Below are 21,920 nucleotides of genomic sequence, written 5' to 3'. Positions count from 1 at the left end.
TTGTCTCAGAGTGTTTTTAGCTTTTTAAATAGAGCTGTCAGTATCCAGGAGGCACTAGGACCTGCCTGAAGCCTTTATTCCCAAGCCTGTGCAGTGGGGATAAATATAGCAGAGCCCAGCATTCCTCAGGGCCGCGCAGCCACACACATTGCGGGGGGGGGGGGGGGGGGAACGGCAGCCGGATCCGTGCCGGTGCAGGACTCGAACGCCGTGCGCCCGCGGCCATTGGGGAGCTGGTGCCGCTGTGGCCTCAGCTGCCGATGCTGCAGCTCAGCCAGGTCACCACCTCGCTGCTCATCAGCAACGCGCGGGCAGCCTGCAACGAGGACCTGCTCACGCGAGAGGGAGTCACCTTCTGCATTAATGTCACCAGGCAGCAGCCCTTCCCCGGCCTCCCGCAGGTCCGGGGCATGCGTGTGCCTGTGTTCGATGACCCGGCTGAAGACCTGTACCAGTACTTTGAGCAGTGCAGTGATGCTATAGAAGAGGCTGTGAGGAGTGGTGGGAAGTGCCTGGTTTACTGCAAGAACGGCCGCAGCCGATCCGCTGCTATCTGCACTGCTTATCTGATGAGACACGGAAGGCTCCCACTCAAGGATGCGTTCGAGGTATTGTACTGATAACCAGGTTTCTACTTAGCCATCTTTCGGGTAAGAACTGCAGTGCTTACTGTAAGTAATGATAATGTCTCATAGAATTATTTTGGTGCTCTCACCTATTTATTGACAGTTAACACAGATATTCATCATTTGAATGAAAATTACACTCCCAGTTGGGACAAATACACTTTCAATGTGAGGCTTCTGGGAAAAATATAATTACAAATGCAGACAGACTTTAAGCAAATATGGAAAGCTGGTTGTTCTGTGAACCTTTTTTCCCCATTATTTCCTTAGTCATGATAAGCAAAGTTAAAGAGAGATGTAAAGAAAATGAGGGAAATGGATACAGGCGTGCAGTTGTTGTTCCACAGGATTTGCTCTTACGTGACAGCTAACACAGCAAAGAAACATCATCTGCTAAGCCTCATAAATAGCTAGGGACAAGGTAGTCATGAATAACAGCATCTCAACTTCAGTAGGAAGCCTGTCCAACACATGTGACTTGTGACCTATCTTGTAGTCCACACCCATTTGGTAGTACATCACTAGAGTTTCTCATGCAGATAACTGTTTTGTTCAGTGCTAGACAGAGGCATGCAGATACATGACCAAGTTTCACACTATATTGAGTGTCCTGACACATGAGCAGTGTCACCACACTGTGAAAGACATTCACAGGGACCCCATGCCAGGAGATCCAAGTCAGCTCTCCAAAATATCTGTTTATTATTCCATAGCCAAATCAAGAGCCTTAGAGGAAAAAATCCATTTATATGCTACCTGCCCTTGCTTCTACAATGCCTCTCCTCTTTCCTAGACTGTGAAGACTGCCAGACCAGTAGCAGAACCCAATGCAGGATTTTGGTCTCAGCTGCAGAGATATGAAGAAGATTTGCAGATACCAAAGCAGTCTGACCACGTGAGCAAAGGGCTTAAAAATAGCAGCATGTGAAATGTTTTAAAGAGAATTAAGTAGCTTGCAATAGATTTAAACAAACAGGAAGAAAAATGCTTCATGTATCACTTGTACATAAAACACCTGCCTCCCCAAACTGAGCTGATAGTTCATTAAATTCATTCAGAGCATTCCTGTTGAAGGTGCATGTAGAATAAGCAGGCAGAAACAGCAGAAACAGAAAATGGTTGGAAGGCCTGTAAACAAACCAGAGAATGGCACGGTATCTTCAGCGTTTATTTTCACCTGAATGACACTGAATGCAATAACGTATTGAATGAATGAGTTATTGTGACAATAGATTTCACTCTTGGTTTTTAACTAAACTTCCCAGTGACTTCACAATATACACTGTCCAGAGGACAATATGCAGATGATGGTGAGGAGTTCAGCTACCACCATGCCAGTTATATGGCTTTTCAGCTTTTGAAATTACTCTCCAGAATATGAAAGGAGTTATTTTTAAAACAACAGTTGATAGTGGGGAGAAGAAGATTACACTGGCAATCTAAAAGTAATCCTAACTTATTCATTAAGCCTAAAAGACTTGTCAGTGCCCAATTCATGCCTGGATGTGTCAGTGTACAAGTCAGCTGTATCTGCATGCAATCAACATGGCTAAATCATTTCTGCTTAAGACTGCATGCAGATTGTCCTGTGAAGTTATCTATTAGGATATCAAGGAGGCCACACAAAACTTCCAAATCAGACTACAGTTGTGTTTAGGATAAGTCAGTAAAAGCAGAGAGAAACACCAAGGTATTTTGATGAATTGTATTAATACATCTGTAATTTAAAAGGGACAAGTTACGAAACCTGTGAAGCTGCAGTGTCAAATTCCATTGCACATTTCTCAAAGCATCGATACAAAGTAAAGTGAGCTCACTGTCATCTGCCTGAGTGCTTACACAAGGCAAACACAAGCTCCTAGCAGTGGGGTGGTTTAAAGCAGAAATTCTAATGGTGGAGAATAAAGGCACAGGGGGATTACATTGAACAGACAATTCAGATGCAGTAGAAATTCTCAGAGTTAAAATAGGATTATTTTAAAAGCTGAAAACATAGAAACAGAAATTGAAAAAATGGGGCTATGATCTTCTTAGGTGCCACAAAACATTTTAGTACCAGCTGCTTTCTGTACACCCAGCTGTGTCTGGTTCGTTCCGCATCATATCTGTATTATATCTGATATCTGCATCACAACCAACAAGAACTTTGTTGCACATCTTCAGACGTGGAGGTGAGTGGTTAGTAGGGAATTTTTTGTACCTGTTTTAAATCTTGACCTTCATATGGTCAATATGAATTTCAGATGAGACTTCTAGCCCAGGTTTATAGATTATATCCTTATTAATGGATAGGGTACCACTCATTAAAAAAATCTGTTTCAGTCAGTCATCTGTGGAATAAAGTTTATTTCCTGTCAAAAGCTAAAGCTGCTGAACAAAAGTAGGAAATTAAACATTAGTGCAAACCCAATCCATTTCTAACTGTGAGGTGTAGTAACTTGCAGTTAGCTACAGCATATCAGTTCTGCCTTTTTGAGTCCGCCAAAATAGAAACAGTTGTTCTCGATTGTCAGGATACACTGAACGCTGAGGTTAACCTTTACCAGGCTCCTCAGCATGCAGAAAACCTTTATGCCGCAGGATTTCACATCTCAGCATCTTCTGTAGAATCCTATTTACAATCAAAAACCATCTGGAAAAACATTTCTATTTACACTGAGAACCATACCTCCTCCTTCGTACTGCTCCAAATTAAGATGACAGATTGGAACTTGGAACCGGAACCCTGGGAGTAGTTCGCTTCTTTATTTGAGGTCATAACCTACTAACGTTACAAGTGACATAAAAGGTAAGCTTACACATACTCCTTGTGGCTTATGACTGTGTCAGAGTTTTTGATGTACACATCCTGTGGAGGAGCCGCGTGGCCTGCTGAGTATGGGTATTTGTTGAAACTGCGAATTAAGAAGAAAGAGATACAAAACAATAGCTATTACACACACATCCACAGCTTCAGTTACTTGGGAAGTTACTAATTCAGGTCTGTATCCAGCCCACCAACAGCACATACTTCAGGCAGGGGCAGAACATAGAGGACTATTGTTCTCATCAGTCTTGCATATAAGGGAAAACAGATGAGCTACTTGACAGACAGCACAGCCATTTCTCTCATAACCAGAAACACATCCTGGATTCCTAACTCGTGTGTGCTCTTACTCAAGGCATTTTACTCAAGTCTCTAAAGCAGAAGAGAACCTAAACCTTTATGTCTTTGTGCAAACTGCAGGTTTTGATACAGGAATCAAGATGATGAGAAAGAAAAACAGAAGTCTCTCACCCCGCCCCTTCATCTGTCATTTGTCGTGTTGAACTTCTGTTATTCCACTCACCAGTTTTACCTGATTTTCAAGATACTTCAGGATATTTGGTACTTTGTATGGTGAGCGAGATCTAAAGTCCAATGTGGCTGATGAAATCTTACTGTAAAACTTAAATGGCTTCAGATTAGGCAGTGGAGTATCAAAGGAACACTCTCACTTATCATCAGTTTTGACATAACTTTCCTAAGATTATTCCTAAGTAGCAAGGAGCATGCTTCTTTCTTCCATGTTATCATCCTTACAAGCTTAAACCATTTGGACCTCTGCTGTTTCTGACAATTTCACTCCCTCTCCTTCAAAAAGGGACTTTTGTCAATTATTATGTGTGAATAGTTAAAGACTGGAGAAAAAAATAAATCCAGGCAAGGTCTGGAGGCCAGAAATACTCGTCTGTTTGATGTCTTGTTAGACATTTCCGTAAGGAACAAGAAAAACATTGTGTGCTTCTAATGATCAGTTGGATCTCCCTTGGCAAGAAAATGCCATTACACTTTCTGCAAGGTAAATGGTGTTTGAATATTTTAATGCGAGTATTACACAGAAACTTGATCTAATATACTATGTTCTTTGATATCATTTTCTTTTGGCAACAGATAGCTCTTTCTTTCACTGCACATCATCATGTAGCTCTTGGAAGCATTAGCAGTACCCAGATTTACTAAATGCTAGTTATAGGTGGCCAGTGATGGCAAAGCATCCGCAAGTACACTGTCTGGAAGGTACAAGTATTTGGCACAGCATCCCCTGTCATCACTAGTCTGTAACATGCCATAACACCATAATAGGTACAATTTCCTGTTTGTGCTTTCGATGGCTGCAGAAAGGCAGAGTGAGAGAGAGAGAATAGTATACAGTAGACAATGATATATAATTGGCAACTGCTATTTCAACTGCCAAGTCCCAGATTACCTGTAATCCTGGTTTTTCTTCCCTTTGCATGAACAGGTCAGTAAGATCCCACCAAGCATACAAAGAACAGATCCAGCCCAGCCTAAGTACAGAGCATCTCCTATTTCATACCTGAAACATGAGAGAGTTTATGGAAACAGCATGTAACAGGATCACAAAGCCATTATTTTAGACTGAGCCATAAAGTACGCTAATCATGCAAACAAGTTCTAGTCTGCATAGGAAGCAGCCAACTGAAAGGTTACTGCAACAGATAACAGGGGAGAACAGATCTGGCTTTGTGTCAGTGTTTGTCAAACTCTTACGTGTATTTAGAAGTGCTCTGCCAAGTTAGTGATGGGACGTACTAGGCAACACAAAGATAAGTAGCAATAAATACTTGCATATATTTAATAATCTTTTGATAATAAATGATGATAATATAACTTCTGGGCAGTCCACAACACTTACTTTGCCCTTGTATTGGCTGTGCCACTAAAGGAATTTTGTGAAACTCTATGATTTAGAGCTTGCTGTCTGTGTCATAAGAAAAGGCTAGCCATAGAAATCAGTTTTCTATGGACACGAAACTAGATCACGTACAAGTAGCTATTTTTATAGGGCTAGTTTTCAGATTTATGTATCCTAAAGATTATTTAGCACTCTCTGTGGTTATATAGCTGAAATATGTTTATGAATAGTCCCAAGATAAAAAGGAATAGTTCCCCATTTTACTGTACAAAACTACACCTTTGAGGAAACCCCCTAGTGCAGTCCAAGAAATTCACTGCTGATGAATTTGACCCAAAGACTACACACAACTGAGTCTGACCAAGTCTGGCAGGAGTTTCACATAAAGAAGAGAACAAGTTTCTATATTCAGACAAAAACTATATCCACAATATGGCTGTACCTATGTGCTCTGAGACACCTGATACAAAGGCAAAATAAGCGTCATAGGTTGTGTAGAAGGTATTCTGAAGCCAGATATGTGAGGGGTTTTTCCACTTGTAAACAGAAGGTCATTATTTAGAAGTGCCCAAGTTTCTGACTCGAATTAATTGCTAACAGGAAGGTTTACAGGGGTTCGTTGTTCTCTGTGTTCTCATCCCACGTTGGAACTGCAAGGTGTCCGCTGTTTTAGGCACTCTCCGAACATGGAGCAAGGAGATAATAATTATCTCAAAATGCAGGAGTGCAAGTTGCTGGAGGAATAATAAGGAACAATCAGAGAGTGTTGACCAGTGCATGCTGCCTGCAGACAGGAATACTGTAAATGTCATTCATACCAAAGCAAAGTACATCAGAGGGATCTGGAGAACTTGGATTGCGCTCACAGCTGTATGAGAAATACCCTGAAGAGTCAGTAGAGGTTAATTTTACTGATTTGCTGAAGTCAGGACAAAAAGATGCAATCTGGAAAAACAGAGTTGCTGGTCTGTTAAAGGTGAAGATCAATATTGACCTGCAACTGATTTTAAACCTGTCTCACAGAGTCCAAGAAGCACAAACTTCCTCAAGAGCATACCTGGCTTTACCAATTTATTAAAGTTAATTCACTGGGAGCCTCTTAGTGAATCGATAGCATTAAACATGAAGTTCAGATATTAGAAAATAAGAGATTTCTTTAGCTACTGAATGCAAACAACCTGGTAACTGATTAACATGCATCGATGTTGAAGCCCCAACGCTGTAGCAGATAGCTATAAAACTCACTAACTATCCCACTAACTGAAATTCCTTATCAACAGTTGTTTCGGTCCTCTAATGTATTTATTACCCTTCATATAGTTCCATCAAGGGGATATAAAACAACAAAAAGTATTCACAAGTACAATTTCTTTGTGAGCGCTTGTTTGAAAACACAAGGAAAACTGACAAACATCCAAAGCAATTGCTTAAAGTACTTTGATTCATAACTTCGTATGAAGTACAAATTCATAACTTCACCTCTGACTTCCCTGAACTGGTTCTCTGTAGGAAGCTTACAGAACACTTCAAATATGATCCTAGCAACTAAAGATTGATAGTTTATTGATTGAAAAATTATATACTTGGTAGAGGTCCTGGCAAATGCTAAATGCCCCCTTTTCCCCAAACCTGCTCTTTCATGTTCCATACACAATATATTGTTTCCCTCACCCTTTTTCCCCCTTCTTTGAAGGAGAGGCCAGGTCACCTCTACCTTTCTTCCTCATTGCTAAATATGGCCCCTAGATAAGGTGCCATAATCAGGCATTTGGTTTTCAAGATGGCTTTTATATTGTATGTTTTCTAACAGCTTTTATATCAGAGGAGAATCAGGGCTTTTATACCTCGAAACTTCTTTGTGTGCAGCTCTACAAACTAAAAGTCTCACAGATTTTCCTCATTTTAGTTCATGAGGCAAACAAATTTGAGCTGTTAACATAGAGTTAATTTTTCACTTCTTCAAGACAAGCAGCACATGGCAGGGATGTTCCTCAGCTGTCTGCAGGTCACTATGATGCAGTTCAAGCTGGTTTCTCTATGCCTTTTTAGTTGCACATACATCTGAGGCATTCTATTCTAGCCGTAGCTAGAATTCTGTACCTCTTTTGGTCTAAATGCTGCAGAAAATGAAGAGTTTAAATTTCTTCTCCATAGCACTGAGATGTGAGCTTAATGGCACAGAAGCCCCTCAGCAAGCGGGCAAGCGTGGGGTTGATATTCCCCACGTATCCATTAAACTTTCTAGAAGAGAACCCTCCCCACCAATATCTCTGAGGTGAAAAGATTCCCCAAAGACAAATCTTTCCTCCCACAGGACTGGATAAAGGGATCCATCCAGGTTCTGAAACTCTGGAGCAGCTGAGGTTAGTGCAGCCATCTGTAACACATGCAGTTTGGTATGAGAGATCTAAAGACTTACTTGGTTCCAGCATACAGGGGGTCAAAAAACTGAGCAGTAATCATCGCAGCGTACCAAGAAACAGCCACCATGGAACAGAGACCTACCAAAGTTTAAAAAGCACACAGGTGAACAACTCCTTTAATGCCTGTGACAGCTTTAAACCAAGAATGTTTCATTTAATTTAGCTGTGAAAGCAATACAAAACATGAAAGCTTTCTCATTTCAGCCTCATTATTACCTCCTAAAATGAAGAGAAACCCTCCTGTCACAGCAAACTTCATTTTTCCATCTTCATCGCTCAACCCAATCTTTGTGCACTTCAAACCAAGCAGCGAGAGTACTGCAGCTATGAATCCCAAAACGATGGAAGCGATCATTAAGGCACGGCATGCCTGAACATAAGCTAAGAAATAAAAAGAGGAAACAAATCAGGATCCATACAGAAATTAAATTAATCTTGTGCTGAAAAAAATAGAAGTTATTAGGGGAGTGACAAAATTAACAGAAGCAGTAATGAGGGAATCTTCTCTTTGCTATTTGGTTCAAAGAAGCATTCAAACCCTAGGAGTGTTAAGCCTTTAAGGTTTCAGAGTTTAACTACACTTAGACTTCATAAACTCAGTAAATCTTCTTGGGCCTTTAGTAAAGCTTCTTGGGTTTAGTGAAACCTGAAGCATCATTATAACCAGCCCTTCACAGCTTACATCTTGTAGGTCTTGTGAACATGTGTAGCAGTATACATGGTCATTTATGGGAGCAGAAGTAAGCTTCCTGTTAATAAGTCCTGGTGCCTTCCTTACACCTGTACTGCTGAGCACATAGGACACCTCTGAACTCCAGGTCCCAGCCAAGGTGTGCAGGGCTCTGGCAATAGAGAGGAATTAGGAAAATGTGCCAGCTTTGCTACTTCCAGTGAGAGATGGTAAAGAAAGTGCTCGAGTTAGCAGTGCACTTTAAACTCTGAGTCGAGGTAATGGTCAGGAGATAAGCAGATCCAAGAGCTGCAGCACTCCTCTGTAAGACGTACTCCTGCAGAGAGGTTACGTGGGCACATTTGGGAAGTTGGTATGCTTATGATTCTGCATCACTTAAGCTCCCAGTCTTCACACTTAGGTATCGATGGCACAAAACTTGAGCAGATTATTACCCAGCCTAAGAAGGAAGGTCAGACAGAGACTCTGGGCTCCTTTAAAGAGTCACCCTGGATTTGACAGGTTCCTGATCAAATGGCACTTTGGCACCTTTCTAATGAGATAAACGTGCCAAGTGTCACCAGTCTTGCCTGCTAACCTCATGTGATTCTGTGATCTTACAGGATCTTTTCAAAGCCAAATGATGCTATGGTTCTAACCAAGCATCAAAAGGGTCAGTCACATCACTGATGCTAGTATTCAAGCTCTTGCTCCCTGATCACCTCCATGTCCTTTGTAATAACCTGCTCTCTAGCTGTGTAATGGAGTGAGCCCATAACCCTTCAGAGAACAAAAGTCAGATCCAGAAACAGGAAGTGAAGTGACAGATTCACATTCAGACTTACTTAATGGGCTCATACCCTTATGTGGCATTAGAGTATTGGTCCTGCAAGCATCAGTTATTAAAGACAGGAATAAGCAGTCATGAGACAAATACACAGAAGTAAAGGATAATGTCATTCAAGGAATTAATGTTTTGTTAAGCACTAATTTTAAAAATTTTTGGCGAAAAAGCATGCAGTAATGGAAGTGAAATGACCCCTCAAGGTACCATGAACAGTTCAAGATTTCTACCTGCAGAAGATACTCTTAGGGCAAGCACCCAACTCTGGCACTGCTTTCTAGTCTGGGATCTTACACCATGACAGCAGGAATCCAGCAACTTCACCTTTCAGGTCTTTGGGACTCAGTGTTAGATGGGATGGGGTGCATTAGATGTGGTGAAGTATTAGATGGAATTCCCTGCATCTTTTCAGGACACAAAAGCTCACCCTCAAGCTAACTATTTGCAAGCCAAAAGCTGTATTATTTTAACAGATTTCATACCATATCCTCTTAGTAGCACAATATGATATCCTCAACAGCCTTGGCTTAGGAGCTTACTTCACAAGCCAGACAGCTCAATTTTCTGTTGTCTGTATCTTAAAAATGAGCTTACTGGAAAAGATACAAAATCTGTTTATCAATCAATACTATTTTTAAGAAATGATCCATAGGAAGAAATACCTATAGAACCTTGGGGGGCAGGGGAGGGAAGAGGGTTTAAAAGCATTTGGCAGCTAACTAATTGCTTTATATGAAATGCTTGATCTAGTTGTAACTAAACCATCCATGCTTTCAGTCTTATGCAGTATTGCTTTTAAAAAGGCCCTCACTTCAAACATTTGTGATTCAGGCTAATGGCTGGCTGAATTCAAAAGCTTTCAATCTGTTTAAAAGAACCAAGTCTGGTATTTTCCATGCACACAACAAAATCCATACCATGTAGCACAGCTGCCAATAAGGAAACCTTCATGGAAAATCTTTATGGTCCTTCTGATGAGAGTTAACAAAGACACTTTTGTTTCTTCCTTTTTATCCTCCTGACAATCCCTGGCATCTTCTATGCAGCAATTCCATCTAGGTTTCTAAACAGCAATTTGAAACACGCCTAAACTGACTGTGATAGTTTTTACCCTGCCTTGACCCCTACCTGTAAGTTCTACAGACATTTCTTGGAGGTCTCAGCCCTCATTGCTACCAACCAGACTTTCTTCCTCTTTCCTGCTTTGCCCAGATGTCCTTTTGGCTTTTTCTACAATTCAGTGCCTTCTAAACTGTTTCTTTTTCAGGTTTCCTTTCTAAAACCTTTCTTTCTCTTTACAGTTCTGCAAGCTGCTTTTCCATTCCCCCTGCCCCTGCCTGTACCCCTCAGTTACGCTGCCATCTTCTCAACAGTGTAACTGATCTCCTCTTCAGCAGATCAGATTTAATCTTCACAAATTCACTTTCAGACCCTGTCCAATTCATTTACTTTCTGTCTGGCCCTGGTTTTTAACATTCTGCTGGCTCCATGTTGTTAGCTGCAGTTCTCCAGGAGCCTTGCTGTTGCTTGCCTTTACTTCTCTGCTTAAGCACACTCATGGTACTCTTTGCTGATCCTACTGCCCACCTCCATTTCTTTAAAACCCACTTTTTCCTCAGCAGCTCCAAGACACTGACCCGATGTGGCCCCATTGCCCACATTGGCACAGATGGGAGCTCTGTGACACTCTCAGAGACAATACCCCATGTAAATACATCAAAGACAAGATGCTAACTAGAGTCAGTAGCAGTAAGTTATGAACCAACCCTTGAAGTGGTTTACACATGACCCAAATGAATGCTCCCGTAAGGACATGATCCTGCTGTTTCTGAGTCTGAGAAGCTTAAATAGAGTTATGTTCCTCTTCATTCATACAGTCATTTTAAAACCAATTATTAGATAGCACTGAAAGATGAAAAGAACAGATTATTCCCTAAATACTGGACACAGACAGACTTGGAGAATTGATGTGGTAGGGTCAGAGGTGGTCTGCAACAGTTATATTTCAGACTGGGAGGGAAAGTTCATTTAAGACCTTCTGCCCACTAATCCTATACTACACTCTCTTCAGATTATGAGTAACCTCTTACCTATTTAGTTTAGCTACCTTCCAGTGTAAATTCAACTATGCAGGAAGGCATTTTTATTCTGGAATAAGTATCTACACACTTAGTTTTTCAAGATTAGTGAAAACCAGCTTTTTTGTCTATAAACATGCTTACTATTCATGGAATAATGCTTTAGCTGAGCATTTGAGGACCATCCACAATTCTGCTGAAGGCTGATACAGGACAGCAGATCTAAACATCCTGATATTTAGAAACACATCCAAAAAGACATTAGTTAACAAGTCCTGAAGTATATTAATTTATAACATACACTCATGGTATGACTTATACTATATTTATAACATATATTCATTGTATTTCTCGTGTTATCTGTGATCTTCAGTCTCAACACACAAAACCCCCCTACCACTTCTTACCTCTAATTTTTATATGCACAGATTCCAGCTACAGTACATTAGCTATCAAGTACTGCAAAAGAAGCCCTATACAGTAATTCCAAATGAATATGGAACTGTCATGGAAGATGTATTAAAAGATGTCTCCTGGTAGTTCTTCCTACAAGGTGCTAGAACAGAGATTAGACCATATTTTAAATGTTTGATCAAGTGACTTCATTTGCCTTATTGTATAGCCATTCTCAATGTGCCTGACGCATTCCGATGCATAAGAGGTTCTTATTACTTCAACCCACAAAGTCCTTCTTGGCCAGTTATTCTCCAGTACTCCCAGTTTAACAATCAAAAGCCTTAATATTTTTTTACCAGCAAATTTTCAAGCAGTATGAACAAGAATGCACAAAGTCACATACCAGGCAATGCGAGCATAGAGTCAAATTCTTTGCAGTTGGATACTCCTATGCTGTCTTGTGCACAGCTCTTCCACAGGTTTTCAAACAACGTGGTCGTTGTGATCACACTGCCGTGTAAACTGGAAACTTTCCAGTAATTATGTGGCAAAGTAGTTCCAATAGTTACCAACCCACCCAAGCACAAAAGAAAACTAACAATTTCCAATGCAGAAGTCATCCTTGTGAGTAGTAACAGTTAAATATCCCTATAATAAGATTACGATCAAGTGAAGCCTTCAGAAGCCTCCTTGCTGTTTAATCTCTAGGTTTCACTCCAAAATGAGGCTACCTTTGCTCTTTGCTCAACCCCAGATAAGGCTTACAGTGCATGACAATAAGAAGTGGGAGCAGTTCATGATAAAGATATTAACATTTAACAAAAAAATTACAAGTTTCATTCTTTTTTCCTAATGAGAAGTGACAAAATGAGCCTATTCTTGCCTTAGCCTGAAAGCCCAGTCAGTATTTCTACAAACTATCTTGTAACAGTCATAATATTGGCAAATACCTTATTTCTGTTTCTCCTCTGGAGTCAACTGGGGTTTACACAAGATTGAAATGGTTTTTCATTTTATTATTGCTCTCAAATCAAAAAGCTTTACTCTGTTGTGTTCTTGATGACTCAAGCATAAAAAAGCTTGAGAACAGGAACTTTATCCTGTTGCTATAAAATTTAACAAAAGAAACTCTTTTTTGAAGTTACAGTCATGAGTGATCCATTGCAACTCTACTGCCAGCTTCTTTCAGGAAGGATAAGTCTGTGGGTGAGTGGTTTCCATTAACATTTTACAGTCTATTGATCTACAGTTAAAAACATTTGATCTTAAAAATAACCCCACTTACACTGGGATACAATTATAATAATCTATAATATATTTCACAGAAATTAAATACAAGGGAACAGATGAGCCACTGTGACAGACCCATCTCGAAAGGAATAAAATGATGAAGGAAACCAGCTATCTGAGAAGTCATAAACATCAGCTGCTTGCATCTGTTTGTCAGAATATTATGATATTATAACAAAATGTATCTATCTGAGGCAGAGTAGAAGCATGTTAAGTTTGGTTTACTTGCTTCTTGACTAAACAAACCCATAGACGCTTCACATCACCCACTGCTGTTAATACCTTCACCGGTTTGTGTATCTCTTGCAGTAATAACCTGCTCTTATCTCCAGGAAATGGAGTCACAGTTTCTTCATAAAATAATCCTGCTATGACGCAACATGGTAAGAGATAAATAGCATTTACCTAAAGGCTACCACAAGAATTAGCTGCTGAGTCACAGCATGCCCGTAACAGATACATGGGGTTTCTTCCACAATGCACTGGTCAGCTTGAGCTGATGCTGTAGGTTGGTGGGTTCATGCAGCCTTGACAACCAAGAGGATCGTTGCTGTTGATACAAATAAGAACAGCTGTGCAAGCACAGCCAGTGTGATCCTGTGCAGCTCTGTAGCTGCAAACTGGTAAAGAAACTGGATGGTGTGTGGTAAGAACTGATCTTCTCTGGTGACTTGGAAGCATTAGTTCTGTGCTCCTGCTGCAACAGAGTTAATGTATTTGAAGAACTGGCAAGTTCTTGCGTGGGAATCACCACCTGGTTGCATGGTTTTGGAAAACCTCCCTGGTTGGGCTTTTAAGGAGGTTAAAAAGTAAGCTGAATCTGGAGAGTTAACTCTTGAGAGTTAAACTCTCACATTTTAGAGATCTGCCATAGGCAGCTCTGACTTCAGTGGAGTCTGTGTTTATGTCAGGAAAAACAAGTGTTCATAACCTGTGAGAGATTCTGAGCTCTGCACATAGAGACTAAGTCAGCTGGAAAGAGTCCAAACAAACAGCAATGACAGTAATCAAGGATCTATAAAGCAAGGAAGGCTTGAAGAAATGATTCCAGGATACAACTCATAAAGTGACCGCATGACACTGAAAGTTGTAAAAGAATAAACACAGAGTTGTTTTGAGCACAAAGCTTAAGAAAACACCAGGTTTTAAAGGGTATACTGTAACTGTGCCAGCACTCAGTTTTCTGAGGGAAGAACTTCAGTGTCAGTCCTTCCTGGTCCTTTACTATAAAAGTAGTGTTCACAGAAAGATGTTTTTTACATCTAGAACAACCTAAACAGACAATTTAAAGTCCCTGTAAAGACAAATCTCCTTCTATTTTCTTGTAAACTACCCTGCTAGCACAGCCTATCTCAGAAAACCCTTAAGAATCGGTGGCACAGATGTGTTTTAGTTTAAGCTGGCCACTTCTGAGAAATCCCAGAACAAATACACAGATTCAGCACCAAGTATCAAATAAGTTCTGGAGCATATAAGAAGTTTGGACTCACACCAGGGCACAAAAAAGCACCAGTGTTCGTTGACCTATGATCTGCTTTTAGTTAGGCATTAGGCCAAGTAAAAGCATGCTATTTCTTCCAAAATAATAGATAAAAAATAAAAAATTATCATAATTATCATAATGAATAAATAAAATCATCTTAGATTCATTGTGTATCTATGTGCACACAACAGAGATGGCAACAAAGCCACATCAGTTACTGAGCTGAATCACAACACGAAGCCCATAGATTTTACTGGGGCCCTTTAACCTGTCTGCAGGTACTACAGAACAAATCCTGTCCATACTAGACCCTCTGTGACCACTGCAGTGTATGCTGCCCCACCACCCTAGAATGCTGGCCAGAAGGAAGGCATAGAATTACATTCCTGGATTTTATCTCCATACGCCATGCAGACTTACTGTCTGAACTCAACATGTAGAGAAATTTCTTGCACTGAAGTGATCTAGCAGCAGGTACTGCACAGTCCATCCAAAGGCCTTCAGAAATCCAGTCTGTAGTAACTAGCACTGTTCCAGCATCTGAAACCTTCCATCTGTTGGACATGGTAGTAACAAGTAAAATGGTGAATCCCGCTAAAGCCAGCAGCAAGGAACAAATCTGTAGACAAGGTGATGCCATTCTTCTGACAGGAGCTGTTTCCAAAGAAACCTTCCCAAAGTCCTGATCTTAGAAACCTGTTGGATGAATTTATACACACAGAGTAGTTGGAGTTATCTTTACACAAGCCATATCTTTGTGAAAACCTCATAAAGATGGCTACCTATGAACTAATTCATTACATAATGGAATTGTTGAAATGGAAACTAAATCTCCTTAAATAATTAGAATACTTAAATATGCCATGACATCTGAGTATTTTCTTAGGAGCACTTTCATTACTCTACATGTTTACTGTGTAAAATACTGACAGAGCAAAACCAGAGAACCCAGCTGAGGAAGGAATTCTCTAATTTGAATTTGCAATGTTTCATCCGTTCTTTACTTGTTTGCCAATTCAAAACTCTTACAAAGTTAAAACTGTTACATACTTTAATAAGTTATTAATCTCCCCATTGCAGTGCCCAGCAATACAAATGGAAAACAAATGTGGATACTCACAATTATGGTATGTTTCTAATGCATTTCATCTACGTTCCTGCTAGACACTGGTGTCAGCACTTTGTGAAGACAAGTTTGATCAAACAAGTGAGGGGTTTGTACCCTTTAGAACTTTTTCCCCTGTTCTAAAATCAAGGACCTGGGGCCAAAGCTCTGCCCAACTGTTGCACAAGAGCTCAGATTTGGCTTTTGGCTACAGAAACGGACAACTCAAACAAGATTACAACAAAATCATGTATATTAGCACCAAGGGCACTCGGCTGAACCTGCAACCATCGGCACAGAGTTTGCTTCATCAGTGCCACTGAGCTGCTCACACCCCATTGGACTCCAAAGCAATAGAGAAAGCTATTCCCATTTTCACAATGATTGTTTTACTTGAGAGTTTTGTCGTGCTTTTCCCCAAGGCACTGTTTTCATGGGAGGAGGCCTGGGTCCATATAAGCCAGGCAACAACTGGAGGCAGGTTTTGGTTTAGGATGCAGCCCATGCTGTGAAGGAATATGCAAGATTCCTGCATTAAAAAAACTCAAGGATTGGAACCTCTTCTCATACTCATGTGTTTTAGATGGCTGCAAGTCTGGGAATTTGCAAAGAAAGAAGGATTAAGTTTATACCACTTCTTCAAATATGTGCATTCCACTGCAAAATTTAATCTCACATTGAGAAGGGAGAATCTGTCCCTCAAGTGGTTGTGTAACCTCTTCAAAACACACTCAGCTGTCAAAGAATATCTGTAATAAATGATGCATTTAAATGAAGCAGACAAATAATCCAAACAAGTGTTTCTTACCTATGACAGTGATATCACCTGTACAACAATGCATTCCTTGTAGTAAGGAGAAGAAAAGAAACCCATATGCTCTGCACCATCACTGTGGGTGGGACATATGCCAAAGTTGTAAATGCAAGCTTCTTGTTAACATACAGTAATTAAAAAGATCATAGGTTTCAAAGTGAAGTTTGGAAGCTACGTTTCACAAATACAAAAGCATAGGATGGTTGAGGCTGGAAAGGACCTTTCTGTTTTCCAGATCTTCTGAAGACAAGCATGGTTTACTGGGAAAGCAAAGCATGAAGTGCTGGTATTTGAATCCTTTGGGGCCAGGGAGTGGGTCTGGTGTCTCAGAGAGGATTGGGAGCCCGGTGATGGGTCACATATGCATAGACCACAGAAGGCAGGAGCAGAGAGGCCTAGAGCCTCTCCTTTAATGCAGTTGATAAAAATGGGGGTGGGGGTGATAGATAAATAAATAAATGCTTTTGTGTTTGTTATATTTCCCTGGCAGCACCTAAGCCCTGTATTGAGTAACCAGTGCAGAAAGACAGCAGGCCAGTGGATCACATTAACAAACAAAACTGTCTGAGATTTCAGATGTGCCCTTAGGCAGGGCAGACCTCCGGAACTCCTGGTCCTGAGCTGCAATTGCTTTGCTGCTGTTGTTTCTCCTCCGTCTTCCTCTGCCCCAAGGAGCCACTGTCAGTCATCCCTTCCTGACCATGCTGCTACCACGCAAACCCCACAGAACGCTCCAGATGAAAGCTTATTCTGGGCACCAGTCATACACAAGACTGCAATCCCCATGTGATGGCGATAAAAGTAATGCATCTGAAATGCACCCCTTTACCAAGGTGAGAGTTCACTAACAGAAACCCTCTGCAAAAGAAAAGATTCCAGAAGTGAACGGCTTGTGACTCCAACACCACCTTCATCCTCCTCTTTCTACCTGTAACACAGACACCCTGCCCTTCACAACTGGATTATAATAACCCATACACTGCACTGCTCATAGCTTAGAGATGGTGGTACAGCCAATAGCACATATGTTTTTCAACTGGCCAAAGGAGAAGGACCATAAACAAGCTCCACACACGGGTTATATAAAACTAAGGGTTATAATGTGATTAAAAAAAGCCCTGAGGAAGCAAGAAGATCACCTGAATGTTACAAACAGCACAACAAAAATGTATGTATGTGGTTTGAACACAGGACAGGGAGGGTTAACAAAGTAAAATATTTAAGCACTTAAACAAACAAATGACTCCTGATAAGGTCTCTGGAAGCAAAAATGAGTGAAAAAGAGTCTAAAATGCAAAATGGAATAAGTCTTTTACATTTTATTACATAGAGCAGAAGAGGCAGAGCACTGATTACAACCCTGCTTTCATGTATATGTACGTATTTACATTTTTAAACCAGCAATATATGCCTTTGAACCTGCCTATCATTTCTTAGGTCAAGCAAATTCTGAGGCTCACCCATGGCCACCAGTGCAATCAGGAAGAGATAAAATGCAGATTTAAATCTAGTACTAAACCACTTAGAGCAGTTTCCCACCACAAGCTCATAGAGGTTTTCTCAGGTCAAAGCCTGCCCTTGCGTTTAGAAGGCAAATCCTTTCACTACTTGTTAAACACTTCCAAACAATTTAACTTTGTAACCATGCGACTGGAGTTGCTGAAACTTACTAATAGTCTAATCAGGCTTATAGTGACCTGCACTTGTAATCACAGAATCATAGAATCACAGAACAGTTTGTGTTGGGACTTTGAAGCTCTCCCAGTGGCAGGGGCTTGGACCTGGATGAGCTTTAAGGTCCTTTCCACCCCAAACCAGTCTGGGATTCTATGTATGATTCTATGATGTGCAGGGTCTATCAGGAAGTCTGATGTCCACTTTCGAAGAAATTGGATTGACCTTTAAGATGAAGGCAGTGCAATTTAACTGCAACTTTATTAGGTTATAATCTGGTTCTCCAGTGTCTATTCAAGTAACTGCAGCTATGAATTTGTCAGGGCAGAGTCTAACCGGTATGTCTGGTCTCAGCTCAGAGGCACTATTATTTCCTGGTGAACAAGCAGTGGTGTCTGAAGGTGGCTCAGCTGCTGCCATGGCTCAGGGCTGTCTGGGCTGCCCATTTTAGAGCAGCTTTGCTCACAAAAGCCCTGATCTGGTGTGCTCAGGCCATCACATACCCAGTTTGGTTGAGTGGTTTCTTGTCTCTACCTCCCTTTATTCCACCTTTATCTGGAGTCATCCTCCTGGTCCCATGAGTGTCCTTGTCACCTCTCCCAACAATCAGTACTGTGGTGGTTCCACAGAACAAAGCCCAGGAGGAAGCAGGCACTCAGCTGAGATTCCGAGATCATCCTGGGGATTCAGGAGTTAACCCCAGTGAGAGCTTTGTGCCCAAACCTCCCAGGCAGGCACGGGTACCCTCAGCTGTGCTCACGGGTCCTGGATGCTGCTGAGCAATTCCCATTGCTGAAAGCACCTGTCTTACCTTCCTACAACACTGTGACCCTGTTATTCCATGCCATGGTGGGGAGGGTGATGGATGCTGAGCTGCCCTTTTTCAAGGAGACGAAGGACAAGAACAGACATTTTACTGGTTTATAACAAGGCCGGGTTGGATGGGGCTCGGAGCAACCTGCTCTAGGGGAAGGTGTCCCTGCCTGTGGCAGTGTTTGGAACAGGATGGTCCCTTCCAACCCCAACTGTTCTATTGATCCTATGACAACAGGTATAGCAGAAAACATTTAGAACATATGTTTGCTGCTTCTGGTAGTTTTTTCTCTAGATTGCCCCTTATATCACATGAAATGATTGTGGCTTCCAGTAACATCTCTGTTCTGAGCACTGTCATGAAGAGGAATGAAGAAGTAGCGCACTCCAGCAAGGAAACACATTGAGGTCTGCTTGGTTATACTGAGCTTAGAGAAACCAAGAGTACTTTAGCCCTGAGCGCAGGGTCGGCTCTCACAACAAGCTGGGAGGAGCCAATATCCCTCTGCTTCCCAGGCTGCAGTGTTTCAAGCGTCCCTGCAAAATGATGCTCTTGGTGGTGTTCCTTAGAGCAGATCTGAAGTCTGTCCTCCTCTCTAAGCTTTAGACCCCATCCCAAGGAGATGGGCATTGTGGAAGGGGTGAGAGCACGAGGCTGTCAAGCAATCATCCTTACGGAGCCAGGAGAGCTGAGGCAGTGGTCTCAGAGGTCTGAGGAGGAAAGTGTCACTCAGAGAGCCTGAGAATTAAAAGTGATTGATGGATATGAAACTGGAAAGAACAGTTTAATTTAGCACTGAGGGTGAGCAGGCACCAAAATGAAACAGAAAAAGCAAAATAAATCTCTTGTTGCTCAAGACCTTAAAGCAAGTATCCTGAAAGAGGACCTGGTGCAGAAAGAGATTGTTCCCCATGCAGAAACCTCAGTGGGAACCAGGGAAGGGCTTTGGCTGGTTGGAGGCACTGACCTCCTTCCTTGCCCTGCAGCCTAAGCAGGTGGATGCATGGCCCAAAGGCTACGGCAGGGCTGTGACATGCAGGGATCCCTAGGATGCAGTGCTGTAAAAAATGCCTGTGTTCTTGTCCCAAGTGTTAAAAGGGTGAGATCTTTCTTTCTCCTGGTTCTGCAGGTTTGCCTTCTAACGTGCCTGGGTTTTTTCAGTACAGGAGTAGAAAAATCCCAGTCTCAAAAGAATTTCAGGCCCACCAAAAGGCTTCAGAGGAAAAAGTCTCCAATGAAATTCCCTGGTCTGTCCTCTCCCCAAATGCCCCAGCAGGACTTCACATCTCAAACTATTTGCTTGCTGATCTATAATATATAATATGGTACATGTTATATATAGACACCATACTTTATATGTGATATATTTTATTATATTATATATATAATATATATAAGTATATATCATATATAATTCCATTACTTCTCTTACTTTTACTATGTTATTGTATGATGTATTATAGATAAAATTATATAAGATTTAAATATTAAATTAAATATTATATTGATTTTATTATAGATAATATGTATTATTATAGTATCCATCATATATAATAATCTAATATCTCATATGTTATAGAGATTATGATATTATATATGCTATCATATTAAACATAAGAGAAGTAATGAAATATATATAATTATATGATATATTATGTATAATATTAGATAATATATGATATATAGTATAAAGGTAATATAATATAGGCAGTGCAGCAGGAGGGCCAGGAGATAAGGAGCTGCTGAGAAAAATTCACAGGAAAAAAGAGGCTTATAAAAGGTGGAAGCAAGGACAGGTGGCCTGGGATGAATACAGGGATGTTGTCAGGGTAGTTAGAGACAAAGTTAGGAAAGCTAAAGCCCAGTTAGAGCTAAACTTGGCAAGGGATGTTAAAGGTAACAGGAAGGGATCTTATAGGTATGTAGCGGCTAAAAAACAGAGTAGGGACAACGTAGGCCCCCTCTGGAAGCTATCGGGAGAACTGGCTACACAGGATTTGGAGAAGGCTGAGGTTCTGAATGGCGTCTTTGCCTCAGTCTTCACTGGCAAAGGCTCTGACCACACCACCCAAGTCTTGGAGGGCAGAGCAGGGACTGTGAGAATGAAGACCTTGGGCCCACTGTAGGAGAGAATCTGGTTTGAGACCATCTTAAGAACCTGAATGTACACAAGTCCATGGGCCCTGATGAAATCCATCCATGGGTCCTGAAGGAGCTGGCGAATGAAGTTGCAAAGCCACTGGCCATCATATTTGAAAAATCATGGCAGTCAGGTGAAGTTCCTGATGACTGGAAAAAGGGAAATATAACCTCCATTTTCAAGAAGGGGAAAATGGATGACCCAGGGAATTACAGACCAGTCAGTCTCGACTCTGTGCCTGGCAAAATCTGGGAGCAGATTCTCCTGGAAGGCATCCTAGGGCACATGAAAAACAACAAGGTGGTTGGTGACAGCCAGCATGGCTTCACTAGGGGGAAATCCTGCCTGACCAATTTGGTGGCCTTCTATGATGGGGCTACAGAAGTGATGGACAGGGGTGGAGCAGTTGATGTCATCTATCTGGACTTGTGCAAAGCATTCGATACTGTCCCACATGACATCCTTGTCTCTAAATTGGAGAGACATCAATTTGATAGGTGGACCACTTGGTAGATAAAGAACCGGCTGGATGGTTGCATGCAAAGAGTTGTGGTCAATGGTTCAATGTCCGGCTGGAGACCAGCAGGTCAAAGGAGGTGATCCTGCCCCTCTACTCTGCTCTTGTAAGAACTCACCTGCAGTATTGTGTGCAGTTCTGGTGTCCTCAACATAAAAATAACATGGAACTGTTAGAACAAGTCCAGAGGAGGCCACAAGGATGATCAGGGGACTGGAGCACCTCTCATATGAAGACAGGCTGAGAAAGTTGGGGCTGTTCAGTCTGCACAAGAGAAGGCTGCGTGGAGACCTCATAGCAGCCTTCCAGTATCTGAAGGGGACCTACAGGGATGCTGGGGAGGGACTATTCATTAGGGACTGTAGTG

General features: G+C 41.4%; 2 protein-coding genes across 2 annotated transcripts in view; one reads left to right on the top strand and one right to left on the bottom strand.

Annotated features, from left to right (window-relative positions):
- Nucleotides 1–260: 260 nt before the first annotated feature.
- On the top strand, nucleotides 261–1,572 carry DUSP28 (dual specificity phosphatase 28). Its single transcript, XM_013130199.2, has 2 exons — nucleotides 261–608; nucleotides 1,420–1,572. The coding sequence occupies exons 1-2, from the start codon at nucleotides 261–263 to the stop codon at nucleotides 1,552–1,554; spliced, it is 483 nt and encodes a 160-aa protein (XP_012985653.1). The 3' UTR covers nucleotides 1,555–1,572.
- A 1,427-nt stretch (nucleotides 1,573–2,999) lies between these two features.
- LOC101876851 (claudin-19-like) overlaps nucleotides 3,000–21,920 on the bottom strand; it is a 28,144-nt gene continuing 9,223 nt past the window's right edge. Inside the window, exons 3-7 of the mRNA XM_034064253.1 lie at nucleotides 14,910–15,185; nucleotides 7,945–8,109; nucleotides 7,725–7,806; nucleotides 4,856–4,966; nucleotides 3,000–3,520 (exon numbers count right to left, since the gene is read on the bottom strand). Coding sequence (XP_033920144.1) covers nucleotides 3,421–3,520; nucleotides 4,856–4,966; nucleotides 7,725–7,806; nucleotides 7,945–8,109; nucleotides 14,910–15,129 — 678 coding nt within the window. The 5' untranslated portion in view covers nucleotides 15,130–15,185 and the 3' untranslated portion in view covers nucleotides 3,000–3,420. The remainder of the gene's footprint in view (nucleotides 3,521–4,855; nucleotides 4,967–7,724; nucleotides 7,807–7,944; nucleotides 8,110–14,909; nucleotides 15,186–21,920) is intronic.

The sequence above is a fragment of the Melopsittacus undulatus genome, chromosome 6 (assembly GCF_012275295.1).
Source record: "Melopsittacus undulatus isolate bMelUnd1 chromosome 6, bMelUnd1.mat.Z, whole genome shotgun sequence".
In the NCBI taxonomy this organism is placed as follows: Eukaryota; Metazoa; Chordata; class Aves; order Psittaciformes; family Psittaculidae; genus Melopsittacus; species Melopsittacus undulatus.
The sequence above is the reverse complement of the archived record's forward strand: the minus strand, read 5'-3'. Positions and strand labels throughout refer to the sequence as shown.

What these genes read in the sequence shown, in the direction of transcription:
- DUSP28 (XM_013130199.2), top strand. Translation starts at nt 261, where the DNA reads ATGCTGCAGCTCAGCCAGGTCACCACCTCGCTGCTCATCAGCAACGCG. An exon ending in CACTCAAGGATGCGTTCGAG is followed by an intron (nt 609 to 1,419) that starts GTATTGTACTGA and finishes CCTCTTTCCTAG; the next exon opens with ACTGTGAAGACTGCCAGACC.